The sequence below is a fragment of the Cololabis saira genome, chromosome 9, assembly GCF_033807715.1.
Source record: "Cololabis saira isolate AMF1-May2022 chromosome 9, fColSai1.1, whole genome shotgun sequence".
Lineage (NCBI taxonomy): Eukaryota > Metazoa > Chordata > Actinopteri > Beloniformes > Belonidae > Cololabis > Cololabis saira.
Window position 1 is genome coordinate 24,906,561 of NC_084595.1, and position 27,709 is coordinate 24,934,269.

Here is a 27,709-nt window from a genome sequence, read left to right on the forward strand (position 1 = left end):
GTAAATAAATACAAATACAGTAAGGTTGTGATGCAGCACTGGATGAAGTGCTGCACTGAGTTAAAACAGAATTTGAAAGTTTACAGGACATAAATACAGGTTTATCATCTATGTTGGGTGTTCATTAACATCTGGGATTTCTTAAGCATTTGTTATTCTGGTTGTTTCCTAATTCTAAGTGGACAAAAGCAAACATGATGAAACTGTGGGCAACTACCTCATGAGGCACAAGCCGTATCTCTAAGGATTTTTATTTGTAATTCTTTGTGTCACATGTACTGTAAGAAGTCTGAGAAGTAGTTCAAAAACAGAGCTTTCTGTCATTTCACAGGTAAAAGTGATGAAAGGATAAAGAGAAATAATGATCTGACTTGCAGTGAGTTGCAGTTGGTATTAACAAGTTTGTTTCAAATCTCTGACTGACCAAGTTACAGAAGCGCACCTGAACAGAGTTGTAAAATTCTGGTTTGGATTGATTTTTTTTTTTTTATCTTTTTGATGTAACACTCCTCAGGATTGTTGCATCAGATAAAATCGTCCATACTAGGGGTGGAAAAACACCACCATACATGAGGTTTTTTTCATTTGAATTGTTCATTTGACCATAGCGTAGAGGGTACAGTGCATAGTTGCAGCTTTGAGTCTGGAAAATAAATTAAACTGAGCTAAGGCTGTGCTGTTAATTTTTCATGTAGTTTGGAATTTTGTAAATCTGAACTATGGAGTAATTTTATTGATCTTTTCCATGCTGCAAAATCATGAAACAGGAAAAAAAACACATTTGGGTGTGTCACCTGTTTTGTTTTCCTCTTGGAAGATAATCCTGTTATTAGTGAGTGTCCAGGCCAGTGGGTGCTATTTCAGTTCAGGTGCAGAAAATGTCCCCCTTCTTGACATGAATGCATCTAGAGGGAGTGTCATAAGTGTTTCCAACTCTAACTACATGGAACTGGTATGTGTGTTTGGGAGCAGATAGACTGTCAGCTATACCAATCTCATGTGTACTAATGGACTGCCTTTACTAACACAGGTTGTCTTGTCAAATACATCATATAATATGAGCAGCTGAGTCAGAAACCAGTGTGACTGTTCTCCTTCAAACCATTGCAGTGTGGGCTTTGAGAAGATGAAACAGCTACACTTAATCTGCATAAGTTTGCTCTGATGTACAATTTGTTTAAATAACAGCTCCAAGCAAACAGTAGGCTTTGTACTTGGAGTCTCTACTCAGTTGTTATTTTATTTTATTTTTTACAATTTCCGTTTTTTTTTATTGAACAAAAATCAGCATTACTGGTATGTGCTTGTCTGGAGTTCATCTGTGAAAAAAAAAAAAACATCCTGCCCTCTCCCAGTATGCCCGGTAGAGGGAAAGGACAGAGCAAATTACCTACTCAGCTGATCAAGCACTTGAAGGGCACCCCCCAAGTGTATTAGTGGAGACTACTACTACTACTACTACTACTACTACTACTACTACTACTACTACTACTACATTTAGCAGATGTTTTTATCCAAAGCGACTTACATCTGAGAGAACACAAGCAAGAAATCACAGCATGGATAGAGTAGTAGTCCCTGAGTCCCCTGAGTCCAGGACACAGGGAACACTAGGGAGGGAAAAAACAAAATATCAAACAAAAAACAAAAATATATATACTGTGTGTGTGTGTGTGTGTGTGTGTGTGAGAGAGAGAGAGAGAGAGCGCGAGAGAGAGAGAGAGAGAGAGAGAGAGAGAGAGAGAGAGAGAGAGAGAGAGAGAGAGAGAGAGATTTGGGACATGTAAAGGTTTCATCCATTAAAGCGTTGCATGGGGTTTAGTGGAAAGTGCCTGAGAAACTTTTTTTTTGTAATGTTAACCCTTTAATGCCATACATTTAAAATAATACACAGAAAATCCTAAAGTTCATTATTTGAAGTGTGTATTATATATTGAAATTATATAGATAACTCCCAATTTCATCTATAACCCTTTCTTAATATTCATTTACAACATTTATTGGTTTTGTTTTCTTTTATTTTGTATTAAAATAAACAACATTTTTTTTTAATTGTTCATAGTATAACTTATTTTTTCTTTAGATTATGGGTTGGTAGAGAAGACTCAGAAATTGGTGTTTTATGTATCATCCATCTGGCATTATAAAGTTAAGGAAATAAAAACTACTCGCAAGTTCTGAAAAAATTATCCAGAATATATAAACTGCTATTGAAAAAGGTCCGACGGTGTCTTAAAGTGAAGCACCTTCAAAACCTTATATTGAGGTACAAAGGCTAAGTGGTGCACGTTCACGTCCGTTTGCGTGCACCACCAACCGCAACGTCGCTCGCGTAGTACGCGAGGAGATCGTGTCGTACCGGCGGTGACCGATAGGGGGCAGTAAGCAGAGCAACAGTTGGAAAAGTGATTTAATATTTAGTAGTAGCAGCGGTAGTAGCAGTAGCAGATTACAACAACAAACAAGTTTACATGACACTGTTGGATGATGTAGGAGATTATAACATTGCTTTGGTTGCGATCTCGGCAAAGAAAACGGCGCCAGCGACAGGTCGTCGTCACTTGTGGCCAGCTGGTATCTGACCGGGACCAGCGCCACTCGCGGGCAGAGCGAGAACTGCAGGTCGTGTATGCGTTCAGTGTCTTTTTGAGAACGTGCACGTCGAGGCGTCAAATGAACGCAGGATACGCGTGGCGGCCATGATGTGTACATGTACGCGGTCTGAACTGCAAGTATATCCCAGGTCCTGTCAAAGTGGTTGTGACTCCTTGGATCTCTCATTAGTACACCTACCTTGCAGTTTTTGGATGGTTTGGACTCGCTTCGCTAAATATTTTGAATCGGTCAGGAAGGATTTATTCATTAGGAGTTTATTTAAACCTATACTTTACTTTTTTTTTTTAATTTTGATTATATTTGCAGTATGTTGTAAACATGTGTTGTGTGTTTACTCAGGACTACAGTTTTGGAGTGAGTCCAAATCATTCTTTCCAAAGAGTTTCCAAAGTATGCTGGTTGTATTGTTTTTGGTTTTTGGTTTTTGTTTTATTTTTTTTTGTTAGTTTTTTTTTGTATGGTTTGGTTTAGTTTGGTTAAGATTAAAGTCTCAGGGTCTCAACTTCCTCCTTCTGCTCTTGCTGAATAAGCCGTCTTTATCACAGTGTGTTAATCCACTTGATGAAAATACAAGAATTAGCAACGTACAGCAGAAAAAGTGCAAGCCAGAAATCTTGGGTGTAGATCTGTGTGTGTGCCTTGTCTGCTGTGTGAATTATTTTGGAAAAAATAAGGATGTCATGCAGGCTAGACGAATGTCATCCTGCTCCACCTAATAGGCTCTCTTGGCATTCAGACTCCCCCTTCGGTGGTGATCTCTGACAGAAATTCTGCTGGTAGAGATGACACGAATATTCTGTCTCTCTCCAAGTTTAATTTGAAGCTAAAACAGGAAGATGGAGAGAAGTGAGAAACATCATTAATTCAATACTCTTCATGGGAATGGAAACAGATTTTTGAATATTTAGGAGGGTCAGAAACCATTATGCTACCACATGCAAATAGTTGTCCTCTTAGGGGAATTCTAATAAAAAAAATTTTAAATCATATTTTTTGACTTTCTTATGTTCAGCCAGTGTGGGGCTGACAGCGGGGAGGAGACTGTGAAAGACAGTTAATCACTAGTTGAACACACACTACCATGAATACACAAGAACACACAAGCACACAGACACATCGGAGCAGTGCTCCGATGTGTAGACCAGAGTAGATCAGCTGCTTGTGGACAGGAGAGGTGGTCTGATCAGGATTGCTCTGATCAGGACCATTTAGTCGTTTTTAGTTTGTTTGTGGGATGTGTCTTCTTGCATTATAGGGAACCATGATTATAAAGGATAGATTACAGCAGTGCAACCTGTCACATAATACAGGTGAGTCAAGAAAACCAGTTGTCTGTGCTTGCGTCACACTCTTGCTATCAAAAGATCGCAGATTAAGCTGACTTATTCTGAATTTTTTTGTCATTATTTCTCCGTTCGTAGAAATCCACCTTTCGCCTCTCATAAAAAATATTTATGTTGTTTTATTGATTAATTTACAGGCTGAAAAATGTTAAATGATTTTCTGTTTTTAAGATAATGGAGTTCTTCCATGGCTTTAAATGAGTGTTAATATGTGATTTTTAATGCATAAAAAGTTGCAATCTAATAATCTATTTTTAATGCAGTCATAGATTTCTTAATTTCATAATAAATGATTAGATCGATGGCAAACAATGTGGACAAAAAGAGATGAATGTAATGTGGATAAAGATGGTGCTGTCTTTAGTTCTCACCAGAAATTGTTTGTCACCCGAAATAGGCATCAAATGTCCAAATGGATGTGATAGAATGGGATTAGACAGGGGGCTAATCTTGGTTCAGCTTGACTTTTTTCAAGACTTGATTACTGTCTACTGCAATGTGTCGTTTAAACGCTTCTCAAGCCCTTGGAGTTAAAATTGTCATTCTGGACACCTGTAAAATCAAAATGAATCATAATATAAACTGAGATGCACTCCACTGAAAAAGCAGAGATGTGTCTTTCATTTTCATCTCCAAACTGGCCGTGAAACTAAATTCTTCAATCGTTTGAAGAAGTGAATTAGTGAAAGTATGAGACACCAGTGCTTAAGACAACACAAGAAAAAAGGTAGTTTGATTAGATTTTTTTTAAGTTACAACACAAATTCTCATGAAAACATTCAAATTATAGCAATTTCTTTTAGAGAAGATTTAAAAAAGGGAAAGAATGACAACATTAGTGCCATTGATTGGATGTGGTTCTCAATTCAGCTCCCTGTCAGTGCCGATAACAAAGACGGGATGCGGTAGTAAGGGAGCGAGAAGAGGGGACAAGGAGAAGGCGGTGGAGACGGTAGTGTTTGACTGTAATGGAGTCAGGACCCCTAACAGGCTATCAGATGCTTCTTACTTGCTACATGGTCACACCTAGCTCACACAAACCCTCACACACACAGGTACACAGCCCTCACACGCTCACAGCAATACCGGGATTTGCTCGACAGGTCTTGTGTGTGCATGAGAGAGACAGAGAGAAAGCGTGCCTGAGAGCACCTTAGTGATAAATATTAATTACACAATGGGGTGCAGGCCATGTGTCATCTCATCACACCACGTGAAATCTCATAAACAATGCTGAAGAATGTCAGTGGAAGAGTAAGGAGGAGCATAGCAGCATGAGACAAAGTGAAAAACTATGTCCAGTATAGCACATCGACAGAGGAGAAAAGATGTTAATTAAAGGGTTCAGGAAGAAACATACGATAGAGAGCAGATTAAATCTTTGAATCAGTTGTTATGGTCTGCAGTAACTGTGCTCAACTGATTTAAAAGTTTTCCATGGTAATGCATAGAGGTGGGTGCAATTCATCGATGTGTCGATGCATCGCAATGCGTCACGTGACGATTTGTAATCGATTATGGTCCAGTTAAAATTTTTTTTTTTTAAGTTATCCTATTCAGATTCCGGACTAAATAAGCTGCGGAATCATTTCATTTTCAAGAATGCACATTTCTTACTGTTCACTTGAAATATGGCAGATATGTTTACACTAAATAAATTTGATGGAAGTACATATCTTGTTTACTTGAATTAATGAACTCATTAAATCCAGGGCTTGACCGTTTTCAGTGTTTTCCGCCAATAGAGGGCGCTCTCATGCAAGTGCAGCTTTCCCTGTTCAAAGTTAAGTAAGTCAAAGAGAAAAAGTTTACATAGTCATAAAATACATTATTTTGTGTCTTTGAAAAATACATGTCAAATGTTCAAAAAACCTTATTTACTTAATGAGTGTTGTTAGAGTTAATTGATTGGCTATTTATTTACAAATGTAGCCACAGATGAAGACAAAATCAATCTTGTATGGAAAAAAGCATTAAAAATCACAATAATCCAAGAATCGTGGCACCAATAATCGAATCAAATTGACAATCGTTATAATCGAATAATCGAATAATCGAAGCTCCAATAATCGGAATCGAATCGTGAGGTACCCTTGTTTGCACACCCCTAGTAATGCAGCCGTTTCACAGCTAGAAGGTCCTGGGTTCAATTCCTGCCAGTGACGCTGTGGGCGCTGAGTGCGTGACTTCAGCACCCACACCCTGGGTGGGGTTGGAGAAAGGATCTTTCTGTGTGGAGTTTGCATGTTCTCCCCGTGTTCCCTTGGGTAGCTAATGTGAGCTGCCCTCACAAAAACATGCAGCAGTCCTGGCCTATACATGCCCCCTCTGGCCAACCGGGGCGCCAGATGGGGTGGGGAGGATCCGGCCGGAATAACGTGATCCTTCCACGCGCTACGTCCGGCCGGAGAAGCCCCACCCTGTCTGGTGAAAAGATGCAGCCTGCTCACTCCTCAGGTTAAGGAGGAGACCTGAGCTCAGTGCAGACCCTCCCGGGGTTGGTAGAGGGAGCAATGCCCAGGACTGTCACTTAGGTAGGAACACTGGGTGATAAAAAATGTGGAAAAATATCGGGATAAAAATATATTTTAAAAAAAAAATGTCCAACTGTATCTCAAAGTGTTTATGAGTTGTGTTGTTGCTGAACATGGTGTCAGTCTTGTCAGTATTGATTTAGTTTTGAAATCAAGAATTTCTCCAATTGTAAAGTGGATCTATTTTTTTGCCGGAGGCTGGCGAATGAATACACTGTTTTAGCATGACAGGGAAAGAATTGAGTGTGTGTGTCTGTGTGTGTGTGTGCATGTACGTGTGTGTGTGTGTGTATGTATGGGTTGTTGTGGCTTGCTGAGTCATCGTGGCCATGGTGGTCTGTAAAAGCAGCCCCCTCACCCCAGAGTAATGGTTTATCGTGGGAAGTCTGGTGTTAGGGTAAGTGTGCTGGCATAGCTTGATTCTGGATCGTTGCCGTGGATTTTATGGTGCCTTGATGTGACAGTGCCAGTCAGGCGGATGGGGCACATGTTGTTGTAGCCGTGACAGTGAGGAAAGCCCTGTACAAGCAGCTTTCGGTTTTGGGAGAAGAGCTGGGGGCAGCTCTCTGAGCAAAGAGCAGAATAAACATCTGTCCTTTTGTTTTAGTTCTGGTTGTGTTTCCTCTGCTGTGAGCTTCACTGTCTGCTCAGCCTGCTCCCTGGGTAGCTGGAAAAAGTGGCATGGTTACATGTGGTTCTCTTTAGACCTCTGGTGTTACGACAAAACCTCCCACGGATGCTTCCTAGAATGGCAGTCCAGCCAGAAAGTAGTGCCTTTGACTCAGTGTCCTGGTGTGGAAGAACTACACATAAATAGCAGAGGACACAGTTCCTAAAATATTGTACATTGTAATCTGACAGAAGACAGCACACAGCTGTTTTGGTAGCTTTTATTTTCCATAGTTAAAATACAATTGCATATAATTACAGACAAGAAAAGAAAAAACTAAGTCACTGCAGCTACCCTACGAAAGAAAGATGCTCATACAGGCGGATGCACTGAAAATACCTAAGCTTTCTTACTTCGTTCAGCTTGGGTTTATAAAGTAAATGTCACAGAAGATTCGGTGTGTTTCACCCTGTGACATTTCATGGTACTTTTTGCCACTGCCTACTCTTGTCTTATTATTTACAGATCAGTGTAATGTAACCAGAAAATATTCAATGCCCAACCGTTTCATTTCTTGGACTCATCTCACATGGTCATGGGCTTCTGTTATTATTGGCACTAAGAGGAGTTTGCTGCATGCAACATTATGTCATACCCTTTTTGAAACGTTATTTCTCTGGTAAAATCAATGATTCAAGCATGCATGCATGAAAAGATCACAGATGTCTAGATATTTTTCTGCTGTGCTGCCCGTGTATCCCGTTGTCAGTGTCTTTCTGGACATCTCTGTAACAGGATAATTGCTTCCAGTTAGTTGATCTGTCACTCAGACAGGCAGCAGATACAACTACAGGGAGTCACAGTGCCACAAACAGACACTTTTGACTGTCTGCCTTAAATTAGAGATGTCCACACCCACCCACACTTTGTGGAAAAACTATACACACACTGTACTTGCAGATAGCGCACACGTGTTCAGCTGGCTGTGCAAGCGAGTATCTAGGAATAGAAGTGTGACATTATTCTGCCCTAGTGCATGTACAGTACCATGCCTTTCATCTCATCCAGGCTGAGCTGGAGTTACTGAACATCATAAAGTGTTCTTGTCAGTGACTTCAGCTTTTGAAACGTGTGACTGACTGAAGCTAGTGTTCATGTGTTTTTTCTGGATCAGTGTGTTTCCCTGCCAACTTTAAAATGCTGTGACATCTGTTTCTAGACCAGGTCGTCAAATTGCTGATTGTTCCTTAAAACATATTTTTGCGCAAGTTCTTTAAGACTTCAGATTCACCCTCTCTCCACCATCTCTATTTTCCAGTTGCCACAGCTGGACTGCTGCGTACCTTGCTCATAATATGAACCAGTTATAGCTGTCTGTTTGCAGTCCCTACTCATCTTCAAGGAGCAGTTCCATTATTTGACTTACTTAAAATCTCTGTGTTTATTTCAACAGGCGCAGAAATCGTGGATAGAAAGAGCATTCAGCAAGAGAGAATGTGTTCATATCATAGTGAGCGCCAAAGACCCCCATAGGTGAGTACCAATGTATCTCAATAGCTACTTTACACCACGTGATTTGTTGACTCTTCCTGTAAACAGTGGAAATATTCACAAATAAGGAAACTGATCATTTTTAACTGTTCATTTTATTAAGTTGTAGCGATAAATTTAATTGAATTCATACTGAATTTAGATAAACACCATAGAGTATTTTGAATGAGGGTGTAGCCACCAGTGATTAATTTCTCAAAGGAATAATTAACTGGCAGCTTCATTTTTTTTCTGAGGAATTCAATTTGATTCTGAACAATTACAAAAAATGTAAAATGCTTTTACGAGCAATCCAACATCTTTAAGACAGCAAAGACTGTATGATTATTTGAAAATTAAAGGTTTTGTTTCATATAGTGGACTAGATAGTTAAAAAAGAAAAACAATGTGGAAATTAACTGTGAAAGCTACCATAATTTAATATACTATACTTGTTTGTTGTTGTTTGTATCACTTTGTAATGATACCATCAAAGGTTCTAAGCTGCAGTGCTGTGTCTGTAGTGCTAACTCAGTTCATGTATTTTATACATTGTAGCAGAGCAAATTAAAGTATGTCTTATTTGAGCTGCAACTGTTACAGAAACCTATGTTTTGTACATAGTATGTTGCAGGAAATGTACAGTAACGAAGGAAAAATGATACTACTAACCAGACCAGTAAAAGTTGATGTAGTTAACCTGACAAGTAATTACATTTGTGGGGGGGTATCGTGGCCATATATCATGGATTTGATGTAAAATTATAAACCCCTATAAGACTTCAAATCAGGCACCACCAGGGTGGATGAACGATCATGGTAGGGGCTGCCTTCACTGAGCAGGAGACTGAAATTCCGTCCAAATCTTGCTACCAGGTTCTGGAAAATTCTTTAGTCAGTCCTACAGAAATCCATCTCATTCAGTGTGGTCTGCAGGTCAAATCTGCACCCAAGTACTGCCTAGCAAGAACTCCTTTGATGTCGTACATGACTGTTATTTAGTAAGCGATTTCTTTATTCATTACTGAATATTTTTTAATGGACCAAACAATTAAATTTTTCACCTCTTGAAGTACTTTATTTACAAAATTTACTTTAAAACTAGAAAGTATTCAGATATTTAGGGATCATACTCACCCCCCAGGTAACACAGCTATACCAGGCGAATTATAAAAAAATATTTGGGATATTTAGAAACGAACTGGCAAGATCGGATGTGCTACCGTTATCCCTCCTGGGTAGAATAGAAGCTGTTAAAATGAATCTATTTCCCAGAATTTTGTTTTTGTTTCAGTCTCTCCCAATCGGGATCCCAACGTCAGCCTTCAATATGCTGGACAAGCTTATATCTAAATTTATATGGCAAAATAAGAGACCAAGAGTGAGACTTAAAACGCTCACTCTTGGGAAGGACCAGGGTGGACTCAGCCTACCTAATTTAAAATACTATTTCTGGGCAGCACAACTAACAGCAGTGGTAGCTTGGACTAATAATGACTCAGAAACGGGATGGGTGAACATAGAGCAGAGCTCAGTGCCAGCAATACCTCTATCCACACTAGTGTTTCTAAACAAGCAGTCCCAGAAGAAATTTGAAATAAAAAATATATGGGTAAAACACACCTTGAAAGTATGGTCGGCAGTCCAAAAGAAAATTAGAGAATCAGTTGCCCTCTCGAGGGCTATGCAGATTAATGGAAATCCAGATTTCCCCCCCATAACAACAGATATCACATTTAAGAGGTGGGCAGGCAGAAATCTGAGGGTTATTGACCAGTTGCTTTGTGACACCGGTGTACAGCCATTCTCATATCTACAAGAAAAATTCCTTTTACCTCAAAGTGATATGTTCCAGTATTTTCAGATAAGAAACTACATTACAAACCATACAGATTCCAATTAATCAAAAATGCCCCAACGAACATGGAAATTTACTTTATTAATTTAACTAAACATAAAATACCCAGTAAGAAGCAAGTTCCCCACATATACAGAAATCTACTACTGGATACATCAGACAACACTTGTGCATCGGATGTCATAAAGGTATCAATAGTAATATGTGGAAGGAGTTTGACTGGAAGATGAAGACTAGGTTCTTCAAGACGCCCTCTGTGGTCTCTAAATTTGCAAGTAACCCAGCTGCAATATACTGGAGACAATGTGGAGGGATTGGCGACCACTCACATATATTTTGGGATTGCCCAATGATATTGCCTTTTTGGAAGGGAGTAAAGAATGAGATAGATAAAGTTATGGGAATTAATATACTATTCACCCCCAGTCAGTGTCTTTTTGATCTGACTCCTGAAGGCATGTATTGTACACAAGGGACCAAGAGAACTTGTTACCTATACTCTTGATGACTGCTAGGAAAATGGTGACAATAAAGTGGTTGAATACACAGCCACCTACAGTGGCACAGTGGAAACACAAGCTAAGAGAGGTGTATGGAATGGAGGCTTTAACTGCTCGATTACAATTAAGGTCTGATGTTTTTGTGAGGAGATGGCTATTGCAAGGTACCTTTCCAACTGAAGAGAATCCGGGGTACGCGGAAGGTCCATTTATGTATTAATTGTTTTTCATTTATCAGTTTTATTCAACTTTCTAGACCCCACTGGCCCCATTTTGTTACTTTTTTTAACGCCTTCATATATATTCTGTGATGTTGTCAAAGAATGTCTGTGTTTTTCTTCAATAAAAATAAAGTAAAAAAAAAAACCAACTAGAAAGTAAACCAGTGAAATGCAAAAACATCTATTTTTGTGGTTACCCTAAAATTGTGTGCCATTTCCCAGAGAACGATAAAAATTAACCTTTCCTTTGCTAAACATTGAGGCTAGAGATTAAGTTACATTAAGTGCTGACTGAGAATGGTGTTTTTGTTCAGCAGTAAGATCTGTCACATTAAATGACATTTACCCGACAATACTGTCTGCAGAGAATACATTTAAGTTTTATTTCATTATTTCCTCTCAGAGCTACAGAGCTCTAATTATGTGCTTACCTTCTGACCTGGAGAAAATGAACAGCTGTCTTTTAAACATTTTTAAACATCCCTTGAAGACTCTACCAATCCTACTTAATTTATCAAACCTGTTGGAGGCACCACCTTTGTTACAAAGGAAAAATAAACTATCAATCTCTCATCCGAAAGTAGGTTCTAATCAGGATTGGTTGGAGCACTTAAAATAAACATTGTGAAGGATTCATTCAAAGAACATTTATTAGAACCCCAAATAAACAGACAGATAAATGCAGTTATACATACATGTATATATAAATATATACATGCCTATATATATGAGTGGAAGAGAACATGATTTAATAAGGTGATAACTTATAGAACAGTCGAGACTAATCAGAGAATAAAAGAGAGGAAATGAAGAGAAGAGACAGTGAAGTTTTCCTGACCAAAAATCTGATGTAGAAAGCTTTAAAAAATAAGGGATTAAAAGTAACTCTGGTGAATAACCAAGAATTGATGATTAAGTTTAGAGAAAAATGAATTTTTGGTTTACTGGGTTCGGCTGTTAGACACCACCAATGCACAAGAGGACTTACGTGGCCGAGCTGTGGATTTGTTGATCCGAAGGTAGATTTCTGAATCCAGTAGACAACAGCCAACTTCCATGAATTCCCCTAAGTCAGATGTCAACGACCTGGCAACGTTGCATATGATTCTGCCAACTACGGCCTTCGGATGAATGCAGCCTGCGTAGGTCTCTAGTTTTGCCTTCAAGTGGTAGATGAGTGGATATGGAAGATTCTCCTTGGACAAACAAGTTTAAACCCAAATTTTCTCCTTGGTGAGCAGCGCAAACCAAAAAGGAAGGCCAAAAATGAAAAAATCAAACTTAGCTCTGAAATATATAAGACAAATCTAAATTCTCTGTAATTTAAAGGGGACCTATTATGGCATCTAATACCTATTTTAAACAGGCCTTGAATGTCTTAAAAACAAGCTTTTGATTGTTTTTGCTAAATAAATTAGAAATTCAGCCTCTAAATCATGTCTTTAGCATCCCATTCTCTAACCTCATTATCTATGCAGGATTCTGAGTTGGCGGGGAGGCTATGATAATGAGGCACTGTGCTGACTGGCTGCCTGAATGATGCGACACACCGCTGCGGAAAAATGGCGGAAGCTCCGGCCGGCTGAGTTAGTTGTGGGCGTGGTTTCACGCATTGGAGGCCAACCTATGTAAATCGCTCCCGTCGTTACGCAACGACGGGAGCAGAATCTGAACGGCTCGTAGAAGCCACATCACACTGGACGGCTCATCCGGGCGGCTGTACAGACACTGCAGAATTTGGTTGCTTTCCTCCTTCTCTGAGTTGGCAGGCTGAGGGGAGACCACTTTATATATGTTAAAACAAGAGAAAACTTGTTTTTCATAATAGGTCACCTTTAAATTAGGCAGGTCTCAGAACGATCCTAAGATTATCAAAATGAATTCAGTAACGGCTAAATGAAGTCGGCCTTCAGTCTGAAAGAGGATAAGACTTAAAAAATGGTAAAGAAGTTGACAAGAAGTTGCAAAAATTGAAGTTACAAAAAGAAGATCAAAAGTTTAAAGAAAGTAAAAGGTGACAAAAACTGAAAAATAAATAAAAGCTAAAAGTAATAAAAGGTAAAAGGTAAAAGTGAGGTTGGAGAGAGGAGATCTGCTTTTTGCTTCAATAGGTGATCAACGCCCACAGGGGGGTTAAACAGCCCCTCAGCCAATCCTAGAGCTGTTAAGAGGTTGATGTTACACATTTCAAACTTTAGTTCTTCTCTTATTTCTTTGGGATAAAATAAAAACAAGAAAGAAAAAGAACCTTACATTTCAGCTCATTGACATGATAGATTGATTTATATATTTGGACCCTTTTTTATACATAACTTCTTTACTGTTATTATGCATAATATAGGTCAATAGATACACATAAGGTACTTGTTTGCATTGCTCTTATGACTTAATAAAGGAACTGATATCATTTCACAAAGCAAGAAAGAACAAGAACAGAACAATTTTATGACACTGATTCAACCATGGCGGTGAAATGGAGACATGAACTGTAGTTAAAAAAAAAGAAAATCACATTGAAGGTTTCTTAACCAAAGTTAATTCACGCATTCCAATCTTAAAGTTTGTCTCAGAAATGTAGACTGAGAGGGAGGTAAAGGTCTGGTTCTTCTCCTTTTAATCATTTTTTTGCCTTTACACTCCCTTGTTGCCTGCTGTGCCAGGCACTGAGGGATATGTATTTCTTTACGTGGCGTGTCTGGTTGTCAGTTACTCCCTTTGTGTGACCTTAATTAAAAATGTCATGCGTATTTCACTCGCCTTTGTTTGGAGATTGTGTCTGTATTTTCAAGCTGTCGTAAGTCATGCCTGGACCACTACAACTCTGTAAATCATTTCCATCAAAAGTATGGTCTTTATACAATGAAGACACAAAATTTACATCATATCAACAGTTGAAATTAGGTTGAGTCATACTATTGATGAAATTAAAAGTATCCCAGATGATATTAAAAGGAAACTCCTTGAAGCAACAATGGAAGCTACTGCTCATCACACCGCAGAAAGTTTGAGAATCCTGATGCCCTTGACTAAAACAAGGTCATAACGATAACAGCACATGTAGATGAGTCACATGATGAATCAGTTTTCCCAAAAATAAAGAAAAAATGTATTTATAAAAAAATAAAATAAATATTTATTTTAATTATTTTCATTTGCTCTGCAAAGTTGATTTCACGACTGTAATCACAACTTTTACTACAGCTGATGCTGCTGCAAGAGGAAACCAGTTCAGACACAGTTCAGAAACAAAATTAGCATATTCAGTTTGACAGCTTTAAAAACATTTATTAATGAGAAAACATACTTAAGTGTTGGCATTTATGCTCCATTCAAGCATAACACATTAGGCTTGCGTAGAGAATTGAAGCCTACAGCTGAAGGCTGCGGAGGAGGTGAGATTTTCTTTTAAGAGTAGCGGCACGCTTGGCACGTGAGACATTTAAAGGTATCAGAGAGACAAGTAACTCTTCTCCTTATATATTGTGTAAAAACAAGATGGTGTCATTTGAATGAACCATGCAGAGGGGTGAATATAAGCACACACACAATACAGAAATTATTAGCCTAAATTAACTCCTCCCTCATTTGGGTTCATTCATTTAGAGAAAAGCCAGCAGATGCCAGGAGCATACAAATGTTGGAACCCAATATTCCTTATTCGCCCTTCAATTTATGCTTGTGAAAGAGTTGAGAAGAGTAACTTAAGCAGGAGATGATGGTAACATGAAGTGACAATCAAAGTCTCCGCACTCCCTTCCCCCGAGGACTCTCACTTCACCCTGTAGGGTTAAAATAGAGAAAATGAAAGCTGCACGCATCACATCTGAATAAGGAAGGGAAGGGTACAACTCATGACTGTCAATCTCCATAGTCCCATATTGCTAAGAATAATAAGAAAAAAAAAAAACAGGAGAGGAAAAACTTTCAGATGTTTCGGGGGAGGGGGCAGACAGTACGAGATAAATGTTGCACACACCAGCAAATCGCTTCACCTTTTACCACCTTCCACCAATAAGGAGATGAAAGTCAGATGAGAAGCTACCACTTCAGTCTTACTCCCCTTTCTCCCATTTCCTTGTTTTTCTGTTCCTTTCAGTCACACACAGTCTCTCACTCTCTAATTTTTCCTTCTTACTGTTACAGCCATTTTGTTTATGGATCATTCCTCTCAACATTTCAATTATGCTCTCTGATGATCTGTGCAATATGCTACTCTCGCTTTCTCCTTTTTTCAGGTGCTGTTGTGGTCGTCTAATAGGTCAGCATGTGGGTTTGCCGCCTGGCATCTCATCCAGTCAGAATGATAAAGCAGAGCGTTTGGCCAAAAATGACAGCCTGTCGGAGAAGTGGTCGATCAGCAAACACACGCAGCTCAGCCCCACTGATGCCTTTGGCACCATTGAGTTCCAGGGAGGAGGACACTCCAACAAAGCCATGGTAACTATCCTTTGGGGCCATTACCCGCCTGTGTGATGATACAAACCAGCAGAGGTGATCTGTTTTAATCTTACAGCAGATGATAAAGGATTGAAGGTGATTAGAACATACTCAAGACCACTGTAGGACTGTACACAAACCACGGCAAAAAAGCCTTAGAGACTGTCTGAAATATAGATCTAAAGCAGAACACACTGATGTATCTAATTTATCTAATTTGGCATCAAATTTAAAACATCAGAAACACATTTAAAAACATATGTAGACCTAATAGTTTTTATTTACATTTAACACATTTTCCCAGTTATTATAGAAACGGAGTTGGAAGCAAACTCTTGAGGAGTGCAAAGTACTTCAGTCGCAGCAGTAAAGACAGCGGAGACAGCTGACACAGCCCTTGAAACCCACTTTGGTATGAGTTGAAACTAATGGAGAAACGCCAAAGCTGTTGAATCTGTAATGAGAATTGTATGACTGAATTTAATCTGAAGATATTTTTCTTTAAATCATATCTGCATCAGTAAACAGCATTCATTCATTTACTTCCACTTATCCAAATATGTTTTGTTTTGTTTTGTTTGTTTATTTTGGTCATCCAAAAAACAATGTTGTTACATCGGTGCAACCATCATCATACAGCACACATGGGGAAAACAGCAAAACCAGAGAGGCACTACAGAGATGGGTCAAATAGATGTGACCAAAAAAGGTGTAGGCTGAAGCATGAGCTTGTGATGCCTACCCTATTATCATACAATCAATACTAGGCAATACTAGATACTAGAATTTGGTTCACGGGGCAGCAGCTTAAGTTTAGAGGTCCAGACATACGGCTCTTCAAGGTATTCCCAGGGCAGCCGATAGCTAGAATCTCTCCAGTTTGTCTTGGGTCTGCCGAGGGGTCTCCCCCCGGTTGGAAATGCCAAAACACCTCCCCCAGGGCTCATCCTCATCAGATGTCCAAACCACCTCAGCTGGCTCCTCCCATTATGGAGGAGCAGCTACTCCACTTCAAGTCCCCCCAAGGTGACTGAAGTCCCTGTAGAACCCTTTTTTAGGTTGATGTTAGGTTGATGGCTTCCCATACTTGGGGTATCCACCACTGAGTTGGGTGAATACTGCCATGACAGGGACCGACAACCTTGCAGCCATGGTAACAGTCATCCACTATATGGAAGCGTGGAATATGGCCCATTTGGACTCAATGTACCCCACCTCTTTGAAATGTAATTTAGGTTTTGCTGAAGATGGGAATTTAGGAACTTTTTTGGCCGGTTCTTGTGCCAGACACTGTCAATTCATATAATTCATCTATCTATTTTCAATACCTGCTCATTCATATTCAGGGTAATGGTGATCTGGTGGAGCCTTTCCAGGCTGGCTTTGGGCAAAAGGCAGGGGTACATACTAGACAGGTTGCCTGTCAATTGCAGGACGACGTATCAACAAACAACCACACATACTCATGCTCACTCCTATGGGCAGTTTAGAAAAATACAGATTAGCTTGATATACTTGTTTTTGGGCTGAGGGAGTAGCCAGAGTAAACCCATGCAACCACCGGGAGAACACATCAACAGAAGGACTTATGCCAGGAGTCGAACCAGAAACTTTCTTGCTGTGAGGCCACAGCATTAGTCACTAAGCCACAGAGCTGCCCTAATATAATTCATCCATCCATCCATCCATCCATCCATCCATCCATCCATCCATCCATCCATCCATCCATCCGTCCATTTTCCGCCGCTTATCCGGAACCGGGTCGCGGAGGCAGCAGTTTAACAGGGATGCCCAGACTTCCTTCACCCCAGACACTTCCTCCAGCTCTTCTGAGGGGAGTCCGAGGCGTTTCCAGGCCAGCCGACAGACATAGTCTCTCCAGCATGTCTTGGGTCTTCCCGGGGTCTCCTCCTGGTGGGACATGCCTGGAACACCTCCCTAGGGAGGCGGAGAACCATGGCCTCGGTTTTGGAGGTGCTGATTCTCATCCCTTGCCGCGTTCCACTCGGCCTCAAACCGCCCCAGCACATTCTGAAGGTCCCGGTCCGATGAAGCCAACAGGACAACATCATCCTCAAAAAGCAGAGATGAAATCCTGAGGTTCCCAAACCGGATCCCTTCCGGCCCCTGGCTACGCCTAGAAATCCTGTCCATAAAAATTATGAATAGGACCGGTGACAAAGGGCAGCCCTGCCGGAGTCCAACATGCACCGGGAACAAGTCTGACCTACTGCCGGCAATGCGAACTCCTGCTCCGATCATATAGACAGGGATTAAAGTTCTCCGTACTGGGTACGGATTTCCGTCCTGGGGATTTTTATGGGATATTTTTTTATGAGATCAGCGCAAATCCGACAAAAAATATGAACACCGGGGTGTCTGTAGCGCCGCGGTGACTTGTCGAACGGCGCCCACTGCAGTCAATCAGCTGTTGGCTGTGCACACACAGTAAAGTTCTCCTCTGGTTTTAGATGCACGTAACCTGACACCTAATAACTCAGCCTAGGCTGAGTTATGGTTCTGCGTCAAAACGACGCCGTGCCTACGCATGTGGTTTGCGTCGACGTGTTTTTGATTGTTATTTTATTCTGCATGTAAAGCACCATGTGTTTCAGGCATCAGAATCTTCCGCGGATCCGCGGATTTTGGTCTCAGCAAAAAATTTCCTCGGAACGGGGAAAAAAAATAAAAAATTCCCCAAACAACGGACCAGGCCAGAAAAGAAAAACATAATATGCAAAAAATAAGCGACGTATCTATCCATTCATTCAGAAATCAAAAATCATTTCTATTTGGGAGCTTCTGTGCGGCGCTGAATATGCAATGCAGTGTTTTGCGGTGTGCTTCTCATTGAAATGACTGGAGGCAACACGTTGGGGCAGTGAGCAGAGCCGGCAGGGAAAAAAAGTCAACAGTGCCGCGTGTCCGTGTGTAACCTAAATCTACCATGGCCTCAGTGTTAGGGCTCGGCCAGGTGGGGCTTTATAAATATATGGGCTTTATAAATGTATTAAATATATGAGCGCAGAGTCGGCGTGGCGAGGAGCTGCGCGCGCACCGGCCGACAGTGGAGTCGGCGTAGGTTACGCGGCGACGCGCGCCGTACGGTGCGTACGGCCGCGTACCCTACGCCGGGTCTGCGTTGGTGTAACGCGGGACCATAAATCAGACTTAAGTCCCTTTAGGCTAATACTGTGAGAATGTAAACACTGCGGAGCTACAAGCCTACGTTGCATTACGAATGTGACGCGCTGTGAGCTTGTATATCTGCATTTTAATTTCAGATGCTTTGTTCAAAGTTATGTAGCGAGTCTGTAGTGCAGTGCCTCGTTTAGAACCCCCTGTCATTATTACATAAAAAGTATCTACTAGCACGGATATTGCCACTGGATTAAAAAATGAACTGGAATGGATTATAAATTTACGTTTTCAACCGCAACGGGGGGGGTCTGAAAACTTTCTGTCCTGGGATTTTTTTTTGCTTTAATCCCTGCATATAGAGACCGGACAGCCCTTAATAGAGGGCCCCGGACCCCATACTCACTGAGCGCCCCCCACAGAATGGCACGAGGGACACAGTCAAATGCCTTCCCCAGTTCCACAAAACACATGTGGACTGGTTGGTTGGGCAAATTCCCATGAACCCTCGAGCACCCTGCTGCGGGTGTAGAGCTGGTCCAGTGTTCCACGACCGGGACGAAAACCGCATTGTTCCTCCTGAATCCGAGGTTCAGCTATCGGCCGTATTCTCCTCTCCAGTACCCTGGCGTAGACTTTCCCGTGGAGGCTGGGAAGTGTGACCCCCTATAGTTGGAACACACTCTCCGGCCCCCCTTTTTAAAAAAGAGGGACCACCACCCTGGTTTGCCACTCCAGCGGCACTGTCCCCTTCCTCCATGCAATGTCGCAGAGGCGTGTCAACCAAGACAGCCCTATGACATCCAGAGACTTGAGGTACTCAGGGTGAATCTCATCCACCCCCGGTGCCCTGCCACTGAGGAGCTTACGAACCACCTCAGTGACCTTGGCTTGGGTGATGGATGAGCACATCCCTGAGTCCACACTCTCTGCTTCCTCAAAGGAAGGCATGTCAGTCGGATTGAGGAAGTATTCCTTCCACCGTCCAACGATGTCCCCAGTCGAGGTCAACAGCTCCCCACCCGTAAACGGTGCCGGCAGAGTACTGCTTCCCCCTACTAAGGCGCCGAACGGTCCGCCAGAATTTCCTCCAGGCCGTCCGAAAGTCTTCTTCCATGGCCTCACCGAACTCCCAGACCCGAGTTTTTGCCTCCAGGACTGCCCGAGCTGCGGCTTGCTTGGCCTGCCGGTACCTATCTACTGCGTCAGGAGTCCCACAGGCTAACATAGCCCGGTAGGACTCCTTCTTCAGTCTGACAGCATCCTTTACTTCCGGTGTCCACCAACGGGTTCTAGGATTGCCACCACGACAGGCCCGGAGACCATGTGTCCACAACTTCGAGCCGCCGCGTCGACAATGGAGGCAGAGAACATGGTTCACTCGAACTCAATGTCCCCCGCCTCCCCCGGGATCTGAGAGAAGTTCTTTCGGAGGTGAGAGTTGAAGACGTCCCTGACAGAGGGCTCAGCCAGACATTCCCAACAGACCCTCACAATCCGTTTGGGTCTGCCCGGTCTGTCCAACTTCCTCCTCCCCAGCGCATCCAATTCACCACCAGGTGGTGATCAGTTGACAGCTCAGCCCCTCTCTTTACCCGAGTGTCCAAGACATACGGCCGAAAGTCAAATGAAACGACAACAAAGTCGATCATTGACCTCCGGCCTAGGGTGTCCTGGTGCCACGTGCACTGATGGACACCCTTATGCTTGAACGTGGTGTTCATTATGGTCCAACAACAAAGCACCGCTCGGGTTCAGATCGAAGGAGGGCCGTTCCTCCCATTCACGCCTCTTCAGGTATCACTGTCATTGCCCACGTGAGCGTTGAAGTCCCCCAGTAGAACAATGGAGTCCCCAGTTGGAGCACCATCAAGTACCCCTCCCAGGGACTCCAAGAAGGCTGGGTACTCTGCACTGCTGTTCGGCCCGTAGACACAAACAACAGTGAGAGACCTTTTCCCGACCAGAAGGCGCAGGGAAGCAACCCCTTCGTTCACCGGGGTAAACTCCAACACATTGCGACTGAGCTGACGGGCTATAAACAAGCCCACACCAGCTCGCCGCCTCTCACCTCGGGCAACTCCAGAGTAGTGGAGGGTCCAGCCCCCTTCAAGGAGCTGGGTTCCAGAGCCCAAGCTATGTGTGGAGGTGAGCCCGACTATCTCTAGCCGATATCTCTCAACCTCACGCACAAGCTCTGGCTCCTTCCCCCCCAGCAAGGTGACATTCCATGTCCCTACTGAGAGGGTTTTGGTCCAGGGATATGGTCGTCGAAGCTCCCCGCCACGACTGCTACCCAGATCACATGGCACCAGCTTAACACGGTCCTTCCTGCGGGTGGTGGGCCTACGGGAAGGCGGGCCCACGTCGCCATTTCGGGCTGAGCCCGGCCGGGTCCCATGGGCAAAGACCCGGCCACCAGGCGCTCGCCTTCGAGCCCCAGCCCCAGGCCTGACTACAGGGAGGGGCCCCAGTGACGCCGATCCGGGCGACGTGACGGTCCTCAATTTTTCCTCCTCCATGATATGCTTGTGAACCGCTCTTAGTCTGGCCCGTCACCTAGGACCTGTTTGCCATGGGAGACCCTACCAGGGGCGTAATGCCCCAGACAACATAGTTCCTAGGATCACTTGGGCAACACAAACCCCTCCCCCACAGTAAGGTGGCGATTCAAGGAGGGGAATATAATTCATATTACCCTAAATACAAGATGAAACAAGGACAAGATACATTAAGAGTGCATCTTATGGTACCTTACAGCAAGTAACACAATTACACATAGCTTAAGAGAACAACAGAATTCGGCAATTTTGTAAAATGATTATGCACTTTCATATATTTATTTTTAAATATTAAAGAAACAGGAGACTGCAGGAAATTAAAATTTTTCTTGACTAACTGATCTACTCCAAAAGCAGTTCAGTGTTACATTATTTATACAAGCAGTCTAAGCTTTGATAACCATTTAACATAAACGTTCTTTAGCAGAATGCTGTGAAGTAAGAGGACCGAATCTCTACGTGTGTGTCTCGTACCCGTGTTAAATTATTCATCCAGACTCATGTCAGGTTGGGCTTTTGAGGGCTAGTTAGATAAATAAACAGATAATCCATAATGCATGTGGTTCTTCAGTCATAGCAACCATATGCTCAGCACTTTGCAACATAAAAAATAAAAGCCACTTGGCTGGTCACAACTAAAACCCTTGTGAGAGTCTTAGATTTCATCATTTTGTCTCTCACATTTTTTTTTTGCCTGAAGTGCATCCAAATCTGTCAACACTAAATATTGTCCTACTCTTTGTAGTATGTACGAGTGTCGTATGACACCAAACCTGACCTGCTGCTTCACCTGATGACCAAGGAGTGGCAGCTGGATCTACCAAAGTTGCTCATCTCAGTCCATGGGGGTCTGCAGAACTTTGAGTTACAGCCCAAACTTAAGCAGGTCTTTGGCAAAGGGCTTATCAAGGCTGCCATGACGACAGGAGCCTGGATATTCACTGGAGGAGTTAACACAGGTAAAACACAGACAATAAAAAATGTTGTGTTTGTGAAATAACCAAAATTCATTACACGTAATTTGTTATGTGTTGTGTGTGAACATTTTATCTTCCATTATAGTTGTAGTGCAATGTATTACTTATTATTCTACAAATTAAGCAGCTGCTTCCAGTAGGAGCATGATGAATTTGTTGAAATGTTCCATATAAGTTATTAGCTATTTAAAAACCCCTTGTCAAGCTTTCTTGGCTCGCTGAACCACTGGATCACTGTGGAAGGGTTCTTTAACATTTATTATGCACACTCAACTCTAATAAAAAATACTTAAAGTCAGAGCAGACACATGAAGTGATGGCACTTATTTACTATGTAAATTAATGTCAGGCAGACTAACCTATTTATTTAATGAATGGAAATCAATAAAATAGTTACAGATTTAGACCAGAATGCGTGTTTGACTTGAACAACACAGAGGAAAAATATTCTTTGATTGCTTGCATGGTGCAAACAGCACTGAGGGAGCTTCTAGGACTCCTTTCAAAGTTTTTGTATTTTAATCCATGTGAGCTCCATGTAGAACCTTTTTGGTGGGTAATGGGAAACCAAAAGTAACTTACAGCTACATTCACACCATTAATGTTGAATACTAGTTGCAGGTTTTAGAGCAGCATATGTCACCTTCTGGACAATATCTTGTGATGATAAAAAAGGCCCTATATTACTGAGAAGCTGAGAATTTACATTAAGCAAGATAGGAAAAACGATTTTAGTTCTCCTCGGTTCTTTATCACAGTGAGAAATTGTGTTTATACAACTCTGGTAAAAATGCTCCATCACATATTTTTGAAATATAGGCTACTATAGGCATGAAATTCAAAAGGTCTGTACATTTTTTCACAGAAAGAAAAATGCACCTCAGCATTTTGAAATGCTGCCTTTGTATTATTTTCAATATTGGTTTTGAAATAAACACTAAATTATCTTTCTATTGAACTTTTAAAGTCTTCCAACTTCTTTTGAATGACTCAAGTAAAGTAGCAGGAGGAATTCTGCTTTGAGTAGCGTATTTGAGGAACTCCATGAACTAGATCTTTAGCAAATGTGCTGGAAGGCAGAACATGTAAAAACAAAAAACAGTTTAAAGTTTAACAGCAGCAGTTGGTCTCATTTTTTTGTGGTAAACTTTATTCAGAAAACAGTTAAACAGTTAAATTATAAAATAAAAGCATGCACACATGAATGAGAACAGTTTTATTAGGCATATGAAACATGGTCTCCGGGACTGAGGTCTGAATTTCTAATGTCTGAAAGCTTTGGATCTAGTTGGGTACTTTTCTACAAATACGTTTGTATAGAAGCAGTTCATCCAGTCATCCGTTATCTATACCTGCTTATCTCAATTTAGGGTAACGGGGATCTACTGGAGCCTCTTCCAACTCTTTTCAGGTGAAAGTCAGACAAAATTAGCAAGTAAGGCTTTTTTTAGTTACTCAAAATTAAGAAGAACTGAAGAAAGGGGGGGAAAGGTAGAGCTTTACTTTTCAATCGGAGAGATAGGAACATACAGAAAGAAAGGAATAAAGTATTGAACATTGTAGAGTGCCCACACTTGAATACAGAAGGAAAAATTTAGTGACAGAATGAGTGCAGAGGCAAAAAGGAGAAAGAGAGTTGTTTGAATAATGGATGGACAGTTGAATTGGAGGGACAGTGGAGAGCGGAAGAAAAAGAATAAATGTCAGCTGCAGGAATGTGATAAGATGGCCTCCAGTTCTGACTCCTGCTCCCCAGAGGACAGCAGCAGGAGACCCTGGAGCTGTCTGAATGCGTGTGTGTGTCTGTGTGCATTCAGACTGGTCATCATACCATAGAGTTTCATGCTTAATAGATGCTGTTAAAGCAGCAGTCTGAAACATATTTTTCTCTCACTCTCTTTCTCAAACCCACACATAGGTGTGATTCGCCATGTTGGGGATGCATTGAAAGACCACGCCTCCAAATCAAGAGGGAAGATCTGCACTATCGGTATTGCTCCATGGGGCATCGTAGAAAACCAGGAGGATCTTGTTGGCAAAGATGTAAGCTTTTGAGAGGAATCCAACCCCCTTAAGAGTCATAAAAAGGACACTTGCATGCTTTAGGTCTCGTTTGTCTGTAAATACACTGAATGCATAATTGTCACATGCAGTCCACGTTTTTTTCAAACCGTGCGTATGTACTTTATTATGATTTTATTAAGAATCCTGGCTTACACAGATTCTCAGTTATTCTCCTTAGGGTCTGGCTTATTTACTGAGAGGCTGAGTTCACCAGTCCAATCTATGATAAACGATCTTTCCCAGTCCATTAGAAAACTGGCAAAACCTCCAGCAGCAGAACTGTATCAAATCTCTGCGAGTCAGTGTTATGGTATAGTTGAAATTTCATCAACATCCACTGACCAACTCAGAAAAAACCCATTAATATTGCTGGCTGAAATGAGATGTTTCGGTGCTGGGGGACTTTTTGCTATATAGTGTGCTTCATTGGATTTAACTGTATGCTTAATAATGAGTTTCCTTCCACTACGGTCCCAGTACAGCAGATATCTAATATCTGACCAATTTACTATGCAAGTTAGTCAAACGTATAATATGAGGTTATTTTTGCCACAAATTGAAATTCTATCTCTTAGAAAAAATAAACTACAATTTAATATTTGAGAAAACTCCCAAGAGACAGATTTTGGAGCACACTCCTCAAACTGTTTCCAGTTATCATGGTTTCACAAGTAAGGACCACACTATTGATGACATCTAACCTATTATATTCTAAGAGTGAGATGTGTGTTATAGATTTTTTTTTTTAAGTAAAACTTCAGAATGAGGGAGGATTTTTGAGAAACAGCAACAACTCCAGGGATTGGGCATAAGTTTTTACATGTGACAACAGTAAAAATTGGCAGCTCTTAAAAGGGGATTATAGATACTTATAGCATGAGCATCTGAGGGTCGGCAAAAAATAATAATAAACGATGATTTTCTTAGAGTGAAAGATGTTTGATATTACCAGAAGCTGGCGTGCTCCCTTCAATTAAAAGACATACTGGCAAGAGCCCTGGAACCCGCATGCAAAAATGTTTGGTCCCTGTGCAACTAAGGCCACGTTTACACATAGCCGGGTATTTACAAAAACGGATATTTTCCCCTCTACGTTTTCAAAAATATCCTCGTTTACACGGACCCGCATGAAAACGCTGTTAACGTCATGCCAGCCAATCAGAATCCTGGAAAAAACATCAACAAATGACACGTGTAACTTCCAGTTAAGGCTGATTTATGGTTCCGCCTTACACCAACGCAGAGCCTATGGCGTAGGGAACACGGCGACGCACACCGTACGGCGCGCATCGCCGCGTACCCTACGCCGTAGGCTCTGCGTCGATTTAACGCGGGACCATAATTCAGGCTTTACTTCCAAGACGGAACCAGAGTCTTTTACAGTATATAGAATATAAAACAGGTAAAATACAAGAAAATTTGACGGTGGCCAAACAAATTGTAAACACAGGTCGCACACATGACGCTGGTGAGTTTCTGGTGCATAATGTGACGTTCTGAAGCTTAAATCTCCGTTTTCCTCTGTTTTCCTCCGTTTTCCTCCGTTTTCCTCTGTTTAGACGCAAACGTGAAAACGGAGTTTTTGAAAATCTCCACTTTGGCCGGAGTTTTCAGAAATTATCGTTTTTGGGGGCTTTGAGCTGCGTTTTCGTGTAAACGAACGGCCAAAACGCATGAAAACGCCTCCGTTTTTCTCCGTGTAAACAGGGCCTGATACTACACAGCCATTACCTACTCTTTGTTTTACGGAGCATGTCTTACTGAAAGGTCAAATGGTTTTAGGTGGTGATATGAATATATCACCTAATCACCTATCAAGTACTTTTTTATTTAGTGCTGTCCCCTTTTTTTTTCTCCAATTTTTCCAATGTCAACCTTATGGTGCTGTGTAACAAACCTTCTGACACATTGGGTCAACATACCCCTGCCAATTTGTGTTGTATGCATTCAGATGTTTGCATAACTGTTAAATATTGGCTTCCCTTTGGCCAGGTGGTGCGTCCTTACCAGACCATGTCCAACCCTATGAGCAAGCTGACGGTTCTTAACAGTCTCCACTCCCACTTCATTCTGGCAGACAATGGCACCACAGGAAAATACGGTGCTGAAGTCAAACTGCGACGCCAGCTAGAGAAACACATCTCCCTGCAGAAAATCAACACACGTAAGTGGATATTTCTGTACCTCCAAAAAAATGACATTTATGCCTGAAATTAGAAGCTATGTTTTTAAATGACACAGCTAGTGACACCAACAACATAAAGCTGTAATTCATCTTTCATCAAAAACACCACTATGATTCAGAGTTTGGTTCAATCTTCTTTTTTTTATAGCTGCAAACAGACTAAAATTATCATCACATGCTTTGTGTGGGAAACTTTCCGGCAGACTGTATATTTTTAGACCCTTCTGTATCACCTGACGGGCCTTTGAAACTCTGAAACTCTCTTTATTCTTCATTTTAGTTCAAGCTTTTTTGACCTCTGATGAACTTTGTGCTCAAATGAATCTGATTGATGATCTTTGTTCTCTGGTTATGAGATGACTATGTTTAATTATATCCACACAGAAGTAGTGTGCAATGAAAAGGCTGATAAGATTGTTCTGCTGTTGTATTTTTGAATTTATTTCAGACTTAATAGTGCAAACAAATTACTGAGAAAGCAAAGATTGTTTGGCCCAAACATGGCCGACATCTACAATTTCTGTTGGCTCACATTTTACATTTGCTGATGGCGTTAACTCAGGGTGAGTATGGCTGCCACATATTTAATAGACTTGGCCCAAACGTGTATGCTCTTTGGGAGTCTTGGCCACATCTGGCTTTTAGTACACTTTATACAACCCATTTCAAAGCAGGCTTGTCACATTTGCTCCATATCTGACCTTACAGCGCATCCCATTACCCTAGTTTGGCTCTGTTCATGGCCCTTGTTCCACACCTGGCATACATAACATCTGACAGTGGTGTAATACTGTATAGCCATCAGTGCCAAATGTAGTGCACTGCATGTACCAATGTTTGTGTTTGTTCATCCACTGGTTGTGCTTTCAGTTCAGTTCAACTCTAAAGGGATTTGCATCAATGCAAAATGCATTTTTCTGTCTTTTCTCTTGTTTTTGATTCTTTTTCGTACACAGACAAAAATTGGAAGCACATAAAGACCTCTGATACATCAGTGGCTTCTTGTAGTATTGCCATACAGTGTCAAAATGAATCCATTTCATAAGAGGGCCAGTAGAGTCCAGTAGAGATGTTTGCACACACTTTACTGTCAGCACCGGTTTCAGTTTTGAAGCGAACACCCATACTTTGTTAA

General features: G+C 41.4%; 1 protein-coding gene across 2 annotated transcripts in view; it reads left to right on the forward strand.

Annotated features, from left to right (window-relative positions):
* trpm3 (transient receptor potential cation channel, subfamily M, member 3) overlaps positions 1-27,709 on the forward strand; it is a 143,050-nt gene that overhangs the window by 43,393 nt on the left and 71,948 nt on the right. For both annotated transcript variants that reach the window (XM_061728936.1, XM_061728937.1), the window contains exons 2-6: positions 8,557-8,636; positions 15,448-15,649; positions 22,094-22,307; positions 24,244-24,368; positions 26,382-26,553. In XM_061728936.1, coding sequence (XP_061584920.1) covers positions 8,557-8,636; positions 15,448-15,649; positions 22,094-22,307; positions 24,244-24,368; positions 26,382-26,553 — 793 coding nt within the window. The remainder of the gene's footprint in view (positions 1-8,556; positions 8,637-15,447; positions 15,650-22,093; positions 22,308-24,243; positions 24,369-26,381; positions 26,554-27,709) is intronic.